The sequence below is a fragment of the Poecilia reticulata genome, chromosome 17, assembly GCF_904066995.2.
Source record: "Poecilia reticulata chromosome 17, P_reticulata-male-v2, whole genome shotgun sequence".
Lineage (NCBI taxonomy): Eukaryota > Metazoa > Chordata > Actinopteri > Cyprinodontiformes > Poeciliidae > Poecilia > Poecilia reticulata.
Window position 1 is genome coordinate 13,202,349 of NC_088846.1, and position 13,998 is coordinate 13,216,346.

Consider the following 13,998-nt stretch of genomic DNA (forward strand, 5'->3'; position numbering starts at 1 on the left):
CGAGGAGCGACTGGCGGCGTTTATCTGTGTGAGGTGCATGACATTTCCAAAAGTCACAACTAACATCAAGCCTGAGTGAAACCAGCTCACATGAGTAAACAAGCAAGCCAGTACTTAAGTAAGTATTTATCTACATAGTGCTTTCGACACCGAAAAATACAAAATGCTTCACAAGAATGTGTTGTGCGTCTGTGAGCTACAAGTTGCACACTGTGTAATTCAATATATAACCTCGTAGCCGATCTAAATGTTAGCTCTCGGCCTCTGCAGGAAACTGTAAATAACATTAATGTAATTCGGTGAACAGGAAGCAGCACGATGCAAACATTTGTTACTCCATAGCTGTTTGTTCCTGTGTGCAGACGATGATGGGCTGTTTCGTGCGCTCATAGCTCCGGGGAGCGGCTCCCTGAAGTCTTTGCTGTTAGACTCTTAGAGCAGAGTTTAGTGCTCCTGTTAATCTTTCTCCTTTTGCCTCAGTCTATTTTTGAGGCAATCTAAGATTCAGCAGGAGGTTTACGAGCCCTTTTCCGCCCCCCCCCCCACCCCTCCCCCTCCTGTCTCTTTTTCCCTGACTCTTCCAGAGCACCGATAAGCCATGTCGACAAAATCCTGCCTGTGCATGTGTTGCCTTGTAAAATAAGCTGTAAAAGTATTCAAACCCCATGAGTTCACTACACATTATGTCTCATTATGTTGAAAAACTTTCATCTGTTTTATTGGGATTCTCAGACCAGCACAAGCAAGTGCAAATTTGTCCTGTGGAAGGAAAGTAGCACAGTTTTCAACGATTTTTTTTGTTTTCTTACAAATAAAGATGTGAAAGACTCAATACTTTTGCTGCATCACATGTGAAAAACCTTTGGGGAATGATTCTACCACATCTGGAAGCAGGTTTCTTATGCCAGGTGAAAAAAGCATGACGCTGGCGCGGTCACGTTTCTACGACTAATGGTTTTTTCACAACAATGGCTTTCTTAGCATGTCTCCGTAAAGTTTAGACAGGCGCGATGCAATCAATGTCTCTCATTTTGACAGCTTCTCCCACCTGAGCGACAGATCTCTGCAGCTCCTCCTGCTTTTCTTCACGATGCTCTTGTTACGCCAGGTAAGGTACGCAGACCATGAGTTTTTGGGTTTGTTCTGTAATCTTTTCATTTTTGAATGACAAGAACAACGATGACTAGGCCTGTCACAATAAACAACAAATCAATTAATCGCATGATAAATGAAAAGAAACTCAACAATTTTCATTTGCTTGATTTATCGTTTGTCTCTTTTTTCTCTCTCTTTTTACCAAAAACTGAATGATAAACGCCTTCAGTCTGGTGTTTTGGTCTCAACTATCCATTTTTTTGAAAGCTCAGTTTGTTTACAGAGACTTCATAATTTATTTTATTTGTTGTTCCTCCAAATCTCTTCCAGTTCCAGCGTTTAAATGTTAATTAGAATTTAAAGTTACACTTACATTTGTAGAATAATTATAAAACATTGCATCATACTTTTTAACAGCTCTGCACTTGTGTGTCGGTCTGCAACATAAAAGTCAAGTAAAACATTTTGAAGGTTTGTAGTTGTAAACTTGATCAAATGTGGAGAAGTTCAGCCTGCAAGAATTATTTTCTGTATTCAGGTGATTAAAAGTGTTTTTTTTTTCTTGTGTTTCTCTTTCTCTTGTTCACAAATACAACAGAAAACATTTCACGGCGTTCGGTCAGAACTGATTTTTGCCCTTTAAGCAAAACCTGCTCAGGGATTCAAAAATACAACTTGATACGAGGAAAAAAAAGCAATTATTATTACTATTATTACTTTTTGTTGTTGTTGCAAAACAGATTGTGTTTTTATTTTCATTTTTTTATTTTTTGAAGCATTTATATTCTGCTCGGTTATCACGAGGCAAAGAACAACAGATATGAAAAGATGTTTCTATGGTTGAACGACTTTGCCCCGAGGTCGCTGAATGCCGGCTGCGGCTCGCTGGCGTGCGCCATCATTTGTTGCTGCACGCTTTCTGTTACACATCTGAGAACAAAGAGGCAACCGAATTGACAATTATCCACACATCATTTTCATCTGGAGCTTTTAGGCAGCGTACAAAGGAAAATTAAGACGATGCTTATATCATTTTACCTCAGAGAGCTCTGAGCTGTAAGTCTACACTGTTTGATAAGAGAAATCAATACTTGTTATATGAAACTCCTACATGTTTCAGATGCTGCTGCCTTGGTTTCAGTTCCACCGGATCAATTTCCAGCGGAATTATAACGACTTGCCTCCGCTTGATCTCATTTATTGTCCAGTCAATGCTGAACTTCAGATATTTCCATAAACAATTAGAAAAACTTGCATATATTATCCAAACACCACCAGATCAGCCTTTGGGGAAATATTAAGCTACACACCAACACAAGTGGCGCACAACAAGTTTACATGTTTTTAATGAAAATCTAAAAAGTGTGGTGTAAATTTGTATTCACCCCCTCTTTACTCTGATGCTCCTAAATAAAATCTGGTTCAACCATTTGGTATGAACTCGGCTGTTCTGTGAAGACATTGTGTGTTTCTCTAAGTATCCAAAAGATTACCAAAGACACGCCAGAAATAAAGTTGTGGAGAAGCAGAGATTTTGCAGCGAGAATAAGAAGTGACGTTCACAGACACTCTCCGTTTAGTGTGACTGAATCTGAGCTGTTTTACAGTGATGGAAAAATGTCAGCATCTAGATGTTCAGAGGCATTTTTCAGGTGACCTGCAGCTGTAATTGCCGTATAAGTATGATGCACGCCGCGGCCACTAAGTGTTTTGCTCCTAACACTTAACTGTAAACCCTGTTTGATTGTGAACCACTTTTATATTATTTAAAACATCTTGCAGCTCGCCATCTCGTGAACCTTTCAGTCCTGTTCAAATCTGTCTTTACATTTTTGTTTGGCTTTTTTTTTTGTTTAAAGCTTTGTCAGGTTAGTTTGTTTCATTAAGCAGAAGTCTAGAGCTGTGTTTTCCAACCCTGGTCCTCAAGGTACACTGCCCTGCATGGTTTAGGTCAGGGGTGCCCAAAGTCGGTCCTCGAGGGCCGGCATCCTGCATATTTTAGTTCTCTCCCTGGTTTAACGCACCTGGATCAAATGATGGCTCGTTAGAAGCCCTAAGAGGAACATTGACAAGCCGAAAAGGTTGTTACTAACACCAGGGAGAGAACTAAAACGTGCAGGATGCCGGCCCTTGAGGACTGACTTTGGACACCCCTGTTTTAGGTGTTTCCTGGCTTCAGCACAGACGATTTCAATTAGCAGGTCTTTGCTGTACTGCAATCAGCTGAATGAGGTGCATTAAAACAGGGACATTTCTAAAACATGCAGGGCAGTGTGCCTCGAGGACCAGGGTTGAGAAACACTGGTCTAGAGTGAGCTAATTTAAGCGAGCATTTAAACAGTCAATTCATTTGAAGATATTCTTTTTGTGATGATTAATTACTCTCAGTGGTGGCTCCTGATGTGAGCGACATGGGCAACAGCCCAGGGCAGCATCTTGTAAGGGGGGTGGGGTGGCATGAAACCCCCACATCCCTCTAGGGATGTGAATATTATGATAGTGTCTAGTACAGTGGTTCTTAACCTTTTTTGAGGTACCGAACCCCCCAGTTTCATATGCGCATTCACCGAACCCAGGTTAAGAACCACTGGTCTAGTACATCAACAACCTTGAACCGTCTGAAAGCAACGTTTTTTATTAGGAAAATTAGGAAGACTGAGATCTATCACCACTCACACACTTACATAAATAAACCACTTAAAACTTCATCACAAAGTTAAGTGGTATTAAATGTAATACCACTTTCATTGCACACAGTCGAAGCTACACAAATGCAAGTACTTACCATTTATTGAATAGGTAAGTTAATACACCCATAAGATCAATTATTGTAATAGCATTTAATCATCCATCCATCCATTTTCTTTACACCCTTGTCCCTTGGTGGGGTCAGGAGGGTTGCTGGTGCCCATTTCCAGCTAACGTTCCAGGCGAGAGGCGGGGTCACCCTGGACAGGTCGCCAGTCTGTCGCAGGACAACACAGAGGCACACAGGACAAACAACCATGCACACACACTCACACCTAGGGACAATTTGGAGTGGCCAATTAACCTGACAGTCATGTTTTTGGACTGTGGGAGGAAACCAGAGTAACTGGAGAAAACCCACGCATGCACAGGGAGAACATGCAAACTCCATGCAGAAAGACCTTCTTGTTGCAAGGCAACAGCTCTATCAACTGCGCCACTGTGCATCCCGCATTTAATCATTTTAATTATTAATATTTCCTTAACAAAATCAACAACTGAGCATCACAATGGGGAACAGAGGTAATTTCAGTGCTTTGAACATGGCATGGATGTTGGTGCCAGATGGGCTGGTCTGAGTATTTCAGAAACTGCTGATGTACTGGGATTTTTGTGCACAACCATCTCTAGGGGTTTACAGAGAACGGTCCAAAACAGAGAAAATGTCCAGTGAGCGGCAGTTCAAATGCCTTTTTGATGCCAGAGGGCAGGAGAGAATGGCCAGACTGGTTCCAGCTGATGGAACGACAACAGTAGCTCAAATAACCACTCGTTACAACTGAGGTATGCAGAAGAGCATCTCTGAACGTACAACACATCGAACCTTGAATCGGATGGGCTACAGCAGCAGAAAACCACACCGAGTGTCACTCCTGTCAGCTACGAACAGCAAACTGAGGCTACAATTCACACAGGCTCACCAAAATTTTACAATGGAAGATTGGAAAAACGTCTGGTCTGATGAGTCTCGATTTCTTCTGCGACATTCTTATGGTCGGGTCAGAATTTGGTGTCAACAACATGAAAGCATGGATCCATCCTGCCTTGTATCAATGGGTCAGGGTGGTGGTGGTGGTGGTGGTGCAGTGGTGTGGGGGATATTTTCCTGGCACACTTTGGGCCCATTAGTCCCATTAGCCATCTTCTGATGGCTACTTCCAGCAGGATAAGCTCCATGCTTCCAGCTCCATGTCATAAAGCACAAATCATCTCAGACTGGTTTCTTGAACACGACAATGAGTTGTTTGTAGTCAAACGGCCTCCACAGTCACCAGATCTCAATCCAATAAAGTCCCTTTTGGGATGTGATGGAACGAGAGATTCGCATCATGGATGTGCAGCCGACCAATCTGGAGCAACTGCGGGATGCTTTCATGTCAATATGGACCAAACTCCCCAAGGAATGCTTCCAGTACCTCGTTGAATCCATGCCACAAAGGATAAGGAAGTTCTGAAGGCAAAAAGGGGGGCCAACCCGGTACGAGCAAAGTATACCTAATAAAGTAGTTGGTGAGTGTATAGTGATGATCTTGGTGCTTTAAAGAAAAGTACAGAAGCAGAATATTTGACTGTTTTCCCGCTGAAAGTCAGTCAGGTTTCTACAAAGTCTTAAATTTACCTTCCCACAAGACAACGAGCCCACGCAAACAGACAGAACTGTAACGAATCAGGTCAGAATGAAGGAGCATTTCTTCACACAGACAATAAAATATATCTGAACTTCCCTCGGCTGCAACTGCCTAAATGAAAAACCACTTCATATGATTCCTCTTAATGCTGTCCATAAAATTTTATTGGATGTGTTTCTAAAAATATCAAACGGAGAGAAACTGTCAATTCAGACTGATCGTTCAATAAGAGAAGGAGCAGAAGGTCAGCAGAGCCAAAGTCATCTTAAAAATGACCAATAGCTTCTTATTAACATCTAACAGAAGAATTTCCCTCTCCTGCAAAGCACAAAGCACGTCACATAAGTCAATGAAAACCATTTTTGCGATCACTGATTATTAAGAATCTGTTCCAAAGCCAACTCCTGTCTCAGTTTCACAGGGGAAAGATGCATTATTTAAAGCCATCAGGAAAAAAAAAACTGCAGACCTGATGAATAACAAAGAGGAGTAGTGTTCTGCACTTCTACCTCACTTTATCACAGACAGGAATCAGTGTTGGAGGCTCAACCTGCGGTCAGGCAGCCTTACAGTGAGTCCTCGGCGTTAAGACAAATGATGCTGCTGGTTGCATGATGCTGCACGAACACAGCTGCAGCTCTGAGATTTGGGCAGATTTGGAGATGCGTCCGTGACAGATGTGTTACACTTAAATCTGCTCAGCGCTATCCAAACAGTTACTTCTCCATACTCTAGCTTAAAAAAAAATGCATCATGATGTTTGGTTTCTGTCTTATTAATTAACGAAGGAGACTGGCAGAAACATGAGATTAGCTGTGTCACTTAGTGGATGTATATGAAAATTATATGAAGAAGAGACATCCGTGGGGTTCAGGGGATGGTCACTGTAATCTCATGGGGGGGGGGGGGGTTGGGGTAAATTCTACTTTCTTTGCTCAGAGACTAGATCAGCGTTTGGGGTTTATGTAGGAATCGGATTATGGTCTCATAAAGTCCACCCCCACTCTCTCTCCCTCTCCATCACCTCTTGGAAAGGGGGCGCTGCGTCTGTCTGCCCCCGCTTGCCTCTTTGTTCAGCCCGATTCTGCCTCTCTCCCTACCGGTGCGGAGGGGGACGGAGCACCTCTCTCTCTCTCTCTCTCTCTCTCTCTCTCTCTCTCTCTCTCTCTCTCTCTCTCTCTCTCTCTCTCTCTTTCTCTCTCTCTCTCTCTCTCTCTCTCTCTCTCTCTCTCTCTCCTTCTCTGTATCTGATCTAGCAGATAACAGCGTCTGGTGGGATGACCGGCGCGTATCTTCTCAGCAAGGAAAAAATTACGATGAGAAAAGAGTGAAAAGTGTGTGTATGTGTATGTGTGTGTGGCGGGGAGAAAATTCCCGGAGCGACTAGTGCACACACTCAGCTCGGGGTTTTTTTCTTCTGCAGCTGCAAAGTGCTGTTTCGAGCCTAATTCGTCGGTTTGTGCAGCCGCTCGGGGCTTTTGGTTAGAGCACCTGCTCCGAGGCGCAAAGCTTTTCTCCTGACATTCCTGAGGATTGCACCAGCAACACGCATCTTTTCTCTCACGCCTACGGTAAGAATCTGGGAATCAGTATTCACCTCCCGCATGCTTTATGAAATCAGTCATTTGGTCAGTGTGTCATTGCTCAAGCCTTCAAGTGACCGGAGGCGCATGCCTCTCTCTCTCTCTCTCATCATCCGCTTTCAGAGCATTTTATTTTATTTTTTATTTTGTTAAAGTGGTTTGGCATTCTTAGAGAGCTATGTATTAAAAAGAAACACTCTCCTGGAGCAAGTTGAGTTGAAACAAAAACTACACATTTCAACGAATTAAAAAAGAAGTCTTTTTTTTTTTTCCATGTGAAACAATCAACGTCGCGCAATCACGGCATGAGGTTTCCACACGCCCACAAGTCACACAGTTTGGGATGTCTTCAATTATTCAGAACTCAAAGCTCTTAATACTGGACTATATTTATGACCTGTGTACCTCCTTGCATTAATCATCGACCCAGCAAGTTACCTTGTTAGCGCGTCCTGACTTAGATCTCTCTCAAGAGAGCAGTTGCATTTCTTCTTTGATGACAGGGAGAATCAAAAGTGGTCATTTCTGCTGGTTTATGCTATAAAAGCAGATCTGAACACTTGAACTGGTGTTCCTCTCGGGGCAACACCAGAAAGTTTTTTTTTTTTTTTTTTTGTAAGGAGTGGCCAGAGGGTGGTGGTCACTAATAATGTGGGGTTTGGTTTTTAAAGTTGGCTATTTTGGGCAGTTGCCCAGAGGGAGGGTGTGTGTGTGTGTGTATGTGTGCGGGCGGGGGGGGGGGGGGGGGGGGGGGGGAGGGGAGGGGGGGGGGAGGGGGTTGATAAGCACCAGATTAAAAAATATATAATTGATCTGTCAGTTGTGCACTGAACAGGTTTTCTGTTGCTTTTAGGCATGTACCGTCAGCGGAGAGCTGACATCTTGAGTAGCAGAATATCAATTTCAATTTCTCAGTTTCAGTAGCTTGAAGGGTGGCAGAAGGAGAGACTTGCTCAAGGCGCAATTCAGGCGCAAACTGCCACGGGGCAACCAATCGGATTTCAACACAAAGTTCAAATTTGATTGGCTAAAGACTGACTTTAATGAATTACCAGAGGGTAAAACTGTATTTATACCAATGTTTTAGATATCTTACTGCTCCAACACACTTGATTCAATGAATTACTTCCTCAGCGTGTCATCAGGTTCTGCAGGACTCTTTTTTTAACATCTGAAGCAAACAGGCTCTTGGGGATTGAAGTTGCACCCTCAGCCCCTCCTCATTGATAGATTACCGTTTGTGCATGAGGTGGCATTGTGAAGCCAGATATAAATCAAAATGAAGGAAAACAAAGAAAATGCACAGTTAAATTATTTTTAAGTAAAAATCCAAAAAGTGTGGTGTGAATTTGTATTCACCCATTTTACTCTGATACTCCAAAATGAAATCTTGCTCTTGCAGTAGCCTATTTGAACTCTACGAACGACTTAAATCCATTAATTTAGATGTAAAATTTACTGGGAAAGGAAGTAAGAGAGTTGTCTTTAAAATAAATGTTCTTCCAGAGAACAGGGAGATTTAAATGTGGCAAAAAAGACAAAAGAATGTTATATGGATATTTAAATGAATAAAGACATGTTAGACGTTATATCAACTCATGTTTTTCTCTGTTAAATTTACGTTCCTAAAAATATATTTTTTTCCATATAATGTTGTAAAGATATAATATGTAAAGAGGGGCACTGGGCACTCCTGCGCCCCCCTGTTTCATGCCCCTGAGTTTTCCGAATCTGTAGTAGTTTAAATCAACAGGCAACATGTTGCAGAGGAAGTATCAACATCACATGTCCAGCCACCCGCAGAGCTAACACTTGTGATTATAAACCACCTCATGTCTCCCCAAACCAACTTTTTATTAGTTCCCGAATAATCGTGAAATACAGGGACGCCACATAAAGCGAGCAAACGACGGGGGGGAAGATTGATTCTGTGGTGCCGAGAGGACATTCATCCCTCCTCATCGACGAGAGCCCCTCTGTAAACAAACCCCGGCATGTACAAATCGCCAGCGGAGGGGAAGAACACACCGGGTCACCTTGACAAATGAGCTGTATTGTCTGTGAATATGAGAGACCTCCCGTCGGCCAATAAAAGCCAATTCTGTTTCCATTTACCACTTCAGTCTGGAGAAGTCCAAGTGTTGTCTTCCTCCTGCTGCCTGTCAGCACGCCCCACCGCTGGCTGTGTGTCAGCGACACAAAGCGAGACAAGGTTAACAAGGAAGTGGTACATTAGAGAGGAGCTGGAGCTCAGGCGATATGTATGCATGTGAGGGGGTGACACGGGGACGGGGAGGTGGAGCCTCCGCATCCAGGGATAAGGCAAAGGAAGGGCCAGAATGCATCTTCTTCCTGTCCACGCGCGTTAATGAGAGCGTGTAGCAATTAGAGAATTAGCTTCGACGGGAACCTGGCGTGGGCGCAGCAGCTTGCATGTGTGATAAATTAAGTTTGCAGATGAGTGCGCGGGAGCAGACGCATCAGAGAGCACAGTTGAAAAGGAGGAAGAAGAAGAAGAAAGCTCTGATTCTAAAATAGAGTACCAGCCGTGCGTCATGTTGCTGCTCACTTTGCATCTTTTCGCCCTCGGTTTACTGCATCATGTCTGACTCTGCAACCGCCTGGAGTCAGTTTGGAGCAGTGAGTGGATCGTGGAAGAGGTTCGTCAAATCCTTTGAGACGCTGCAGAGCTGCTAGTCAATCATTTATCACGAGGAACTTAAATGACTTCTTTCGATCATTTTTCAAGCAGACGGAAAGAAATGTACTTTTATTTGTTGTCCAATTTGCTGGTTGGTTTTGAAAATAAACATAGTCAGTTTTTTTTTCTCTAGAAAAGCTAGAGAAGTTCACTGAAATTATGCTGTTTATTCTGCCTAAACTCATAATTGCTGCAGGTTATAAATTCAAACCTTTATGCTAATTGAGCACATAAAACATTCAACATCTTTATCTTTTTGGGAACATTCAGTTCAGCTTTTTAAAAAGGCTGGTAGTGAATTATTTTGTAAATTAAAAGGGAATATATGAACATGCTTTCATATTCAAAGATAACTGATAACCAGTGGCGGAGCCAGAGGGGGGGCCAGGGGGGCCAGTGCCCCCCCTGTCATCTGATTGGCCCCCCCAGATGATTGACGTAACAGCACCAGGTTATTCCTGTACATTATTTGGAATCATAGTCAACCTAATATCTAAAGAAGAAAAACAATAATAAATATATGAAAAGAAAATGTATAAAACTTTATATAAGTCCATGTGACATAAATAAATAGATTTAGATCAGGCGCGATACCAGCCTCCTTTGTCATAACAACAAGCTGATATTCTTCTCCTGGATGTTTCAGTTATGCTGCGCTGTGGTTGCAACTCAAAGGCTAAAGCCCTTCATACCTGGTGGTGATGGTAAAACACCAATAAGTTATTTATTGATTCTCCGCAAAAAAGAGAAAAAACCGAAGAGGGTTTTGATCGGTTCCTGATCCCGCTTCACTTCCTCCAGAAGCAGATCAGCTGCGCTAGACGCTCCAAAGTCTCTGGTCCGTTAAAGCGTCCAGATCATAGATGATTCTCTGACATATATTGTTCTTATAATGATTAATAATGAGCTCCACGATGTTTTCTGTGCCACAATGGTGCCACAGAGAACTGTCTGCGCACAGTGGACCAACTGTCTGCGCACCAAGTGGTCAGCTGCGCTTGATCACATTCTGGACAGAAACCAGCGAACTGCTCTCTGTTCTTATCAAGACGAGGTGAGGAGGGAATCTGACATATTAACTCAGTTAAGTTTTTACTGGTTTTGTTTTTAAAACATTAACGTAAGCAGTGTAACTATAGGCTATATTGTATATTTTGCGTTTGTCGTCTCATGTGTGATTAATTTGAGCGTAACGAGCATTTATGCGCATTTATCGCCCAGCGCTCTGCGCTTGTTTCTGCCTAACGGATCTGCACTTTAATTTCTTTCCTCTCTCAACAGTCAGCTGTTATTCCTCTACTTAAACTACAATAAGTAGATCACATTCTCTTTAGGTTTTCTCTGTGTGCTCCAAACTCATTAAATGTAAACTCATTAGAAGCCTGAACCACCATCAGGCAAATAATTCTGGTCCGACCAGAAATATTTTTACCTGTCAAATTACCTGTCCAAACAGAGCTTCCTAACCAAGGTGTAACTCATCAACACGCTGTCAGCTCCCGGTCAGAAAGACATTCTGACCGAAAGACATTCTGTCAGAAAGACATTCTGATAGATATATATATATATATATATATATATATATATATATATATATATATATATATATATATATAATATGTGCACACACACATTTTAAATTTTGCCCCCCCAGACGTAGTCTTGGCCCCCCCAACTTTAAAAGTCTAGCTCCGCCACTGCTGATAACGCCATCTAATATTGATTTTCTGAATACAATAAAAGGGGATTGGCTTTTTTTTGGTAGAGGATCTACAATCTCTGTAATCCATTGTTGACGTTTGTTTACCCATGTGGGCAATTTTAGATTCTTTCTTAGCTTGAATTAAAGGATTTCAAAGATTGTTTGGAAACCATGCAATTAAAAATCCTCGTTAAGTCTGAACAACAAATGCTTTGAGGTAGCTGATAAAATTACTAAACAAGGAATGAAGTATGACGCATTGAGTCAATCACAGGGAATTTTTATTTTATAAATAAATGCAGGAGGAAGTGCTGTGCTCTGATGTGTGTCTTCATGATGGCGCCTAGAGCAAGAGAGTCAGAACTCATAAATATGTTAAATTTGTTTGGTTTTGAAAATGTTGAAATGACCCAAAGTCATTTTTAAAAGTGTTCAGAAACAGATTGTTGTGAACTATTGTTGTCCAGTGACCTGGAAACATTCCAGGTTAATAAATCAAACGCCTTTTTACAGGAAAATGTGTGCATCTCTTTCACAGCGGTGATTTACTTACTGTTCTGGTTAATGACCTGCATGTGCTCTGGAGCGATACTATGACAACCAATCATTTTGTACGCTATGGCAACCCGGAGGAGATAACATTGAACTGTTCAGCATCAAACTGCAAAGCATATGTCCAAGTCAAGTTAAAATTTCTTTGCTACGTCTTTGTAAGTGGGTGTGGTAAGGCAGAGGAATAGAGGACTCAAGTTCATTCAAAAACTCAACACAGTGGCATATTATCAGTAATCCTTTAATACAGTCCAAGGTCAGTTCACAAAAACCCAATCCAAGCAGAGTTATCCAAAAAACAGTAGGTCCCAAAAGCAAGCTGGGTCAAAATAGCTGGAAGACAGAATTAGGATTATGACTGAAACACATGATACGAGGGACAAAGATGAGCTGACAAGCTGCTCGGGGCCAGGTATAAACAGATAGAAAAAGCATTTTTATTATTTTATATGCAGATGTACCAAGGTGAGGCCAGAGGAGTGAAAACCTCAATTATAAATGTGTCCCCTAGGCCACAGAGGCATACCATAGTGGACCCTTGATATTCAGCTCTGCTCACAAAAAGCTAAAATCCACTAATAATCCCTCTAAAAACAATTTTAACGGCTTATTTTAATAGTTCAAACAACAAATACATCTTAATATGCATGAATACACACAGTGGAGACAACCTACTGTCGTGCGGTCTTCCTCATCTCCTTCCAATCAGGAAGATAAACGCAGCTCCTGGATTGGTTGCTCTGTAAAAACCAACCATTGATATGTCAAGCAGCATTGCGCCTACATAATTCAGCTTCCCAAGCTGCATTACTTTTGGATATTTTAGATATGCTCTATGAAATCCATGAACAGATCGGTTTTGCAGAATGATTTGGATTTGCGTTCCGCAGAAAAATCAGCAAATAGGTGGAGTTTAAAAAAAAATATAAAAATTTTACTACGACAGGATAGCAGATGTCTTTATAAGCTGTACATGTATTAATTTATTCACGTTTGCTGTAAGAAATATATTTTAAATATATCAGTGGCTAATTATCCTGCCTGTCTGCAGCTGACATAAACATGAGAACAGCATGTAAGCAATGAAGCTGAGGTCATGTTATCCTGAGATTGTCCCTTTTGACTAACCCCAGTAAAAACTCACTGAAAACACTGCTGTAAACGACTGAGCGCATAGAGATCATCTAATGTAAACTGGAGAACAATTTGAGCTGACTCAGTATTTCAAAGTAAAAAAAAAAATGAAGTAAAGGAAATAAAAGTAGTCATTTTTGTTTATTAAAAAACTAGAAAGTTTTACAAAGTAGATCATAAACAAGTAGATTATTCAGCTCTAGATTAAGAACTTTGTTGAGGTTGTATTTTCTCTACACGCCAAAAGTAATACTCAGCTTTAGTTTGATATTCTCTCTGGTAAGGAGGTGCTCATACTAATATGTCACTTATGTGACTATAGCTTGAATTCCTGCCCTAATACAGCGCTAATAGCTAATAGAATGAGGCTATATAAATGCAAATGAGCACCAGCTCTCACTTATGGCGGGCCAACTTCTGATCAAAATAAGCTTCACCTCTGAGCAAACCACATGCTCAACGCAATATAAGCACGCCACCTTTAAGGAGAATTTATTTCATTTACTCGATTTACTGTCGAGGTTTTCACCGTGGAACCAACTGAGAAGCAGACTGAACTGAAGTGGGAATTGTATCATCTGTTTTTAGTTTGTGCTTCGCTCGCCGTGATGTGCTTTAAACTAGCAGTACCTTCCCAGTCACTGGAGCCAAAAAGGATCCCTGGTTCAGCACTGGACAGCTCCCAAATATTACATTCCTGTAATCAAGCTGCCAAACGTTGTGAAACAGGGGAACGAGTGATTAGTCTGTGTGTCCTAGCTGCCGGATGGGGACTTAGTCTCACACTCTGCCTCTCTCTCTCACGCGGAGGAGCGAGTCCCTCGTTCAGACCTAGTGCCCTCACGCCAAAGCCCA

General features: G+C 41.8%; 1 protein-coding gene across 3 annotated transcripts in view; it reads left to right on the forward strand.

Moving 5' to 3' along the window:
• The first annotated feature begins 6,603 nt into the window (after positions 1-6,603).
• Positions 6,604-13,998, forward strand: part of LOC103479352 (neurocan core protein-like) — a 52,790-nt gene continuing 45,395 nt past the window's right edge. For 2 of the 3 annotated variants that reach the window (XM_081598061.1, XM_081598062.1), the window contains exon 1: positions 6,604-7,042. Coding sequence is in view for 1 of the 3 variants with exons in the window: in XM_008433722.3 (XP_008431944.2) it covers positions 9,656-9,714 (59 nt within the window). In the remaining 2 variants the exon portion in view is untranslated. Of the gene's footprint in view, positions 7,043-9,446; positions 9,715-13,998 lie in introns of those variants that run through there. The other variant, XM_008433722.3, reaches the window with a different exon arrangement.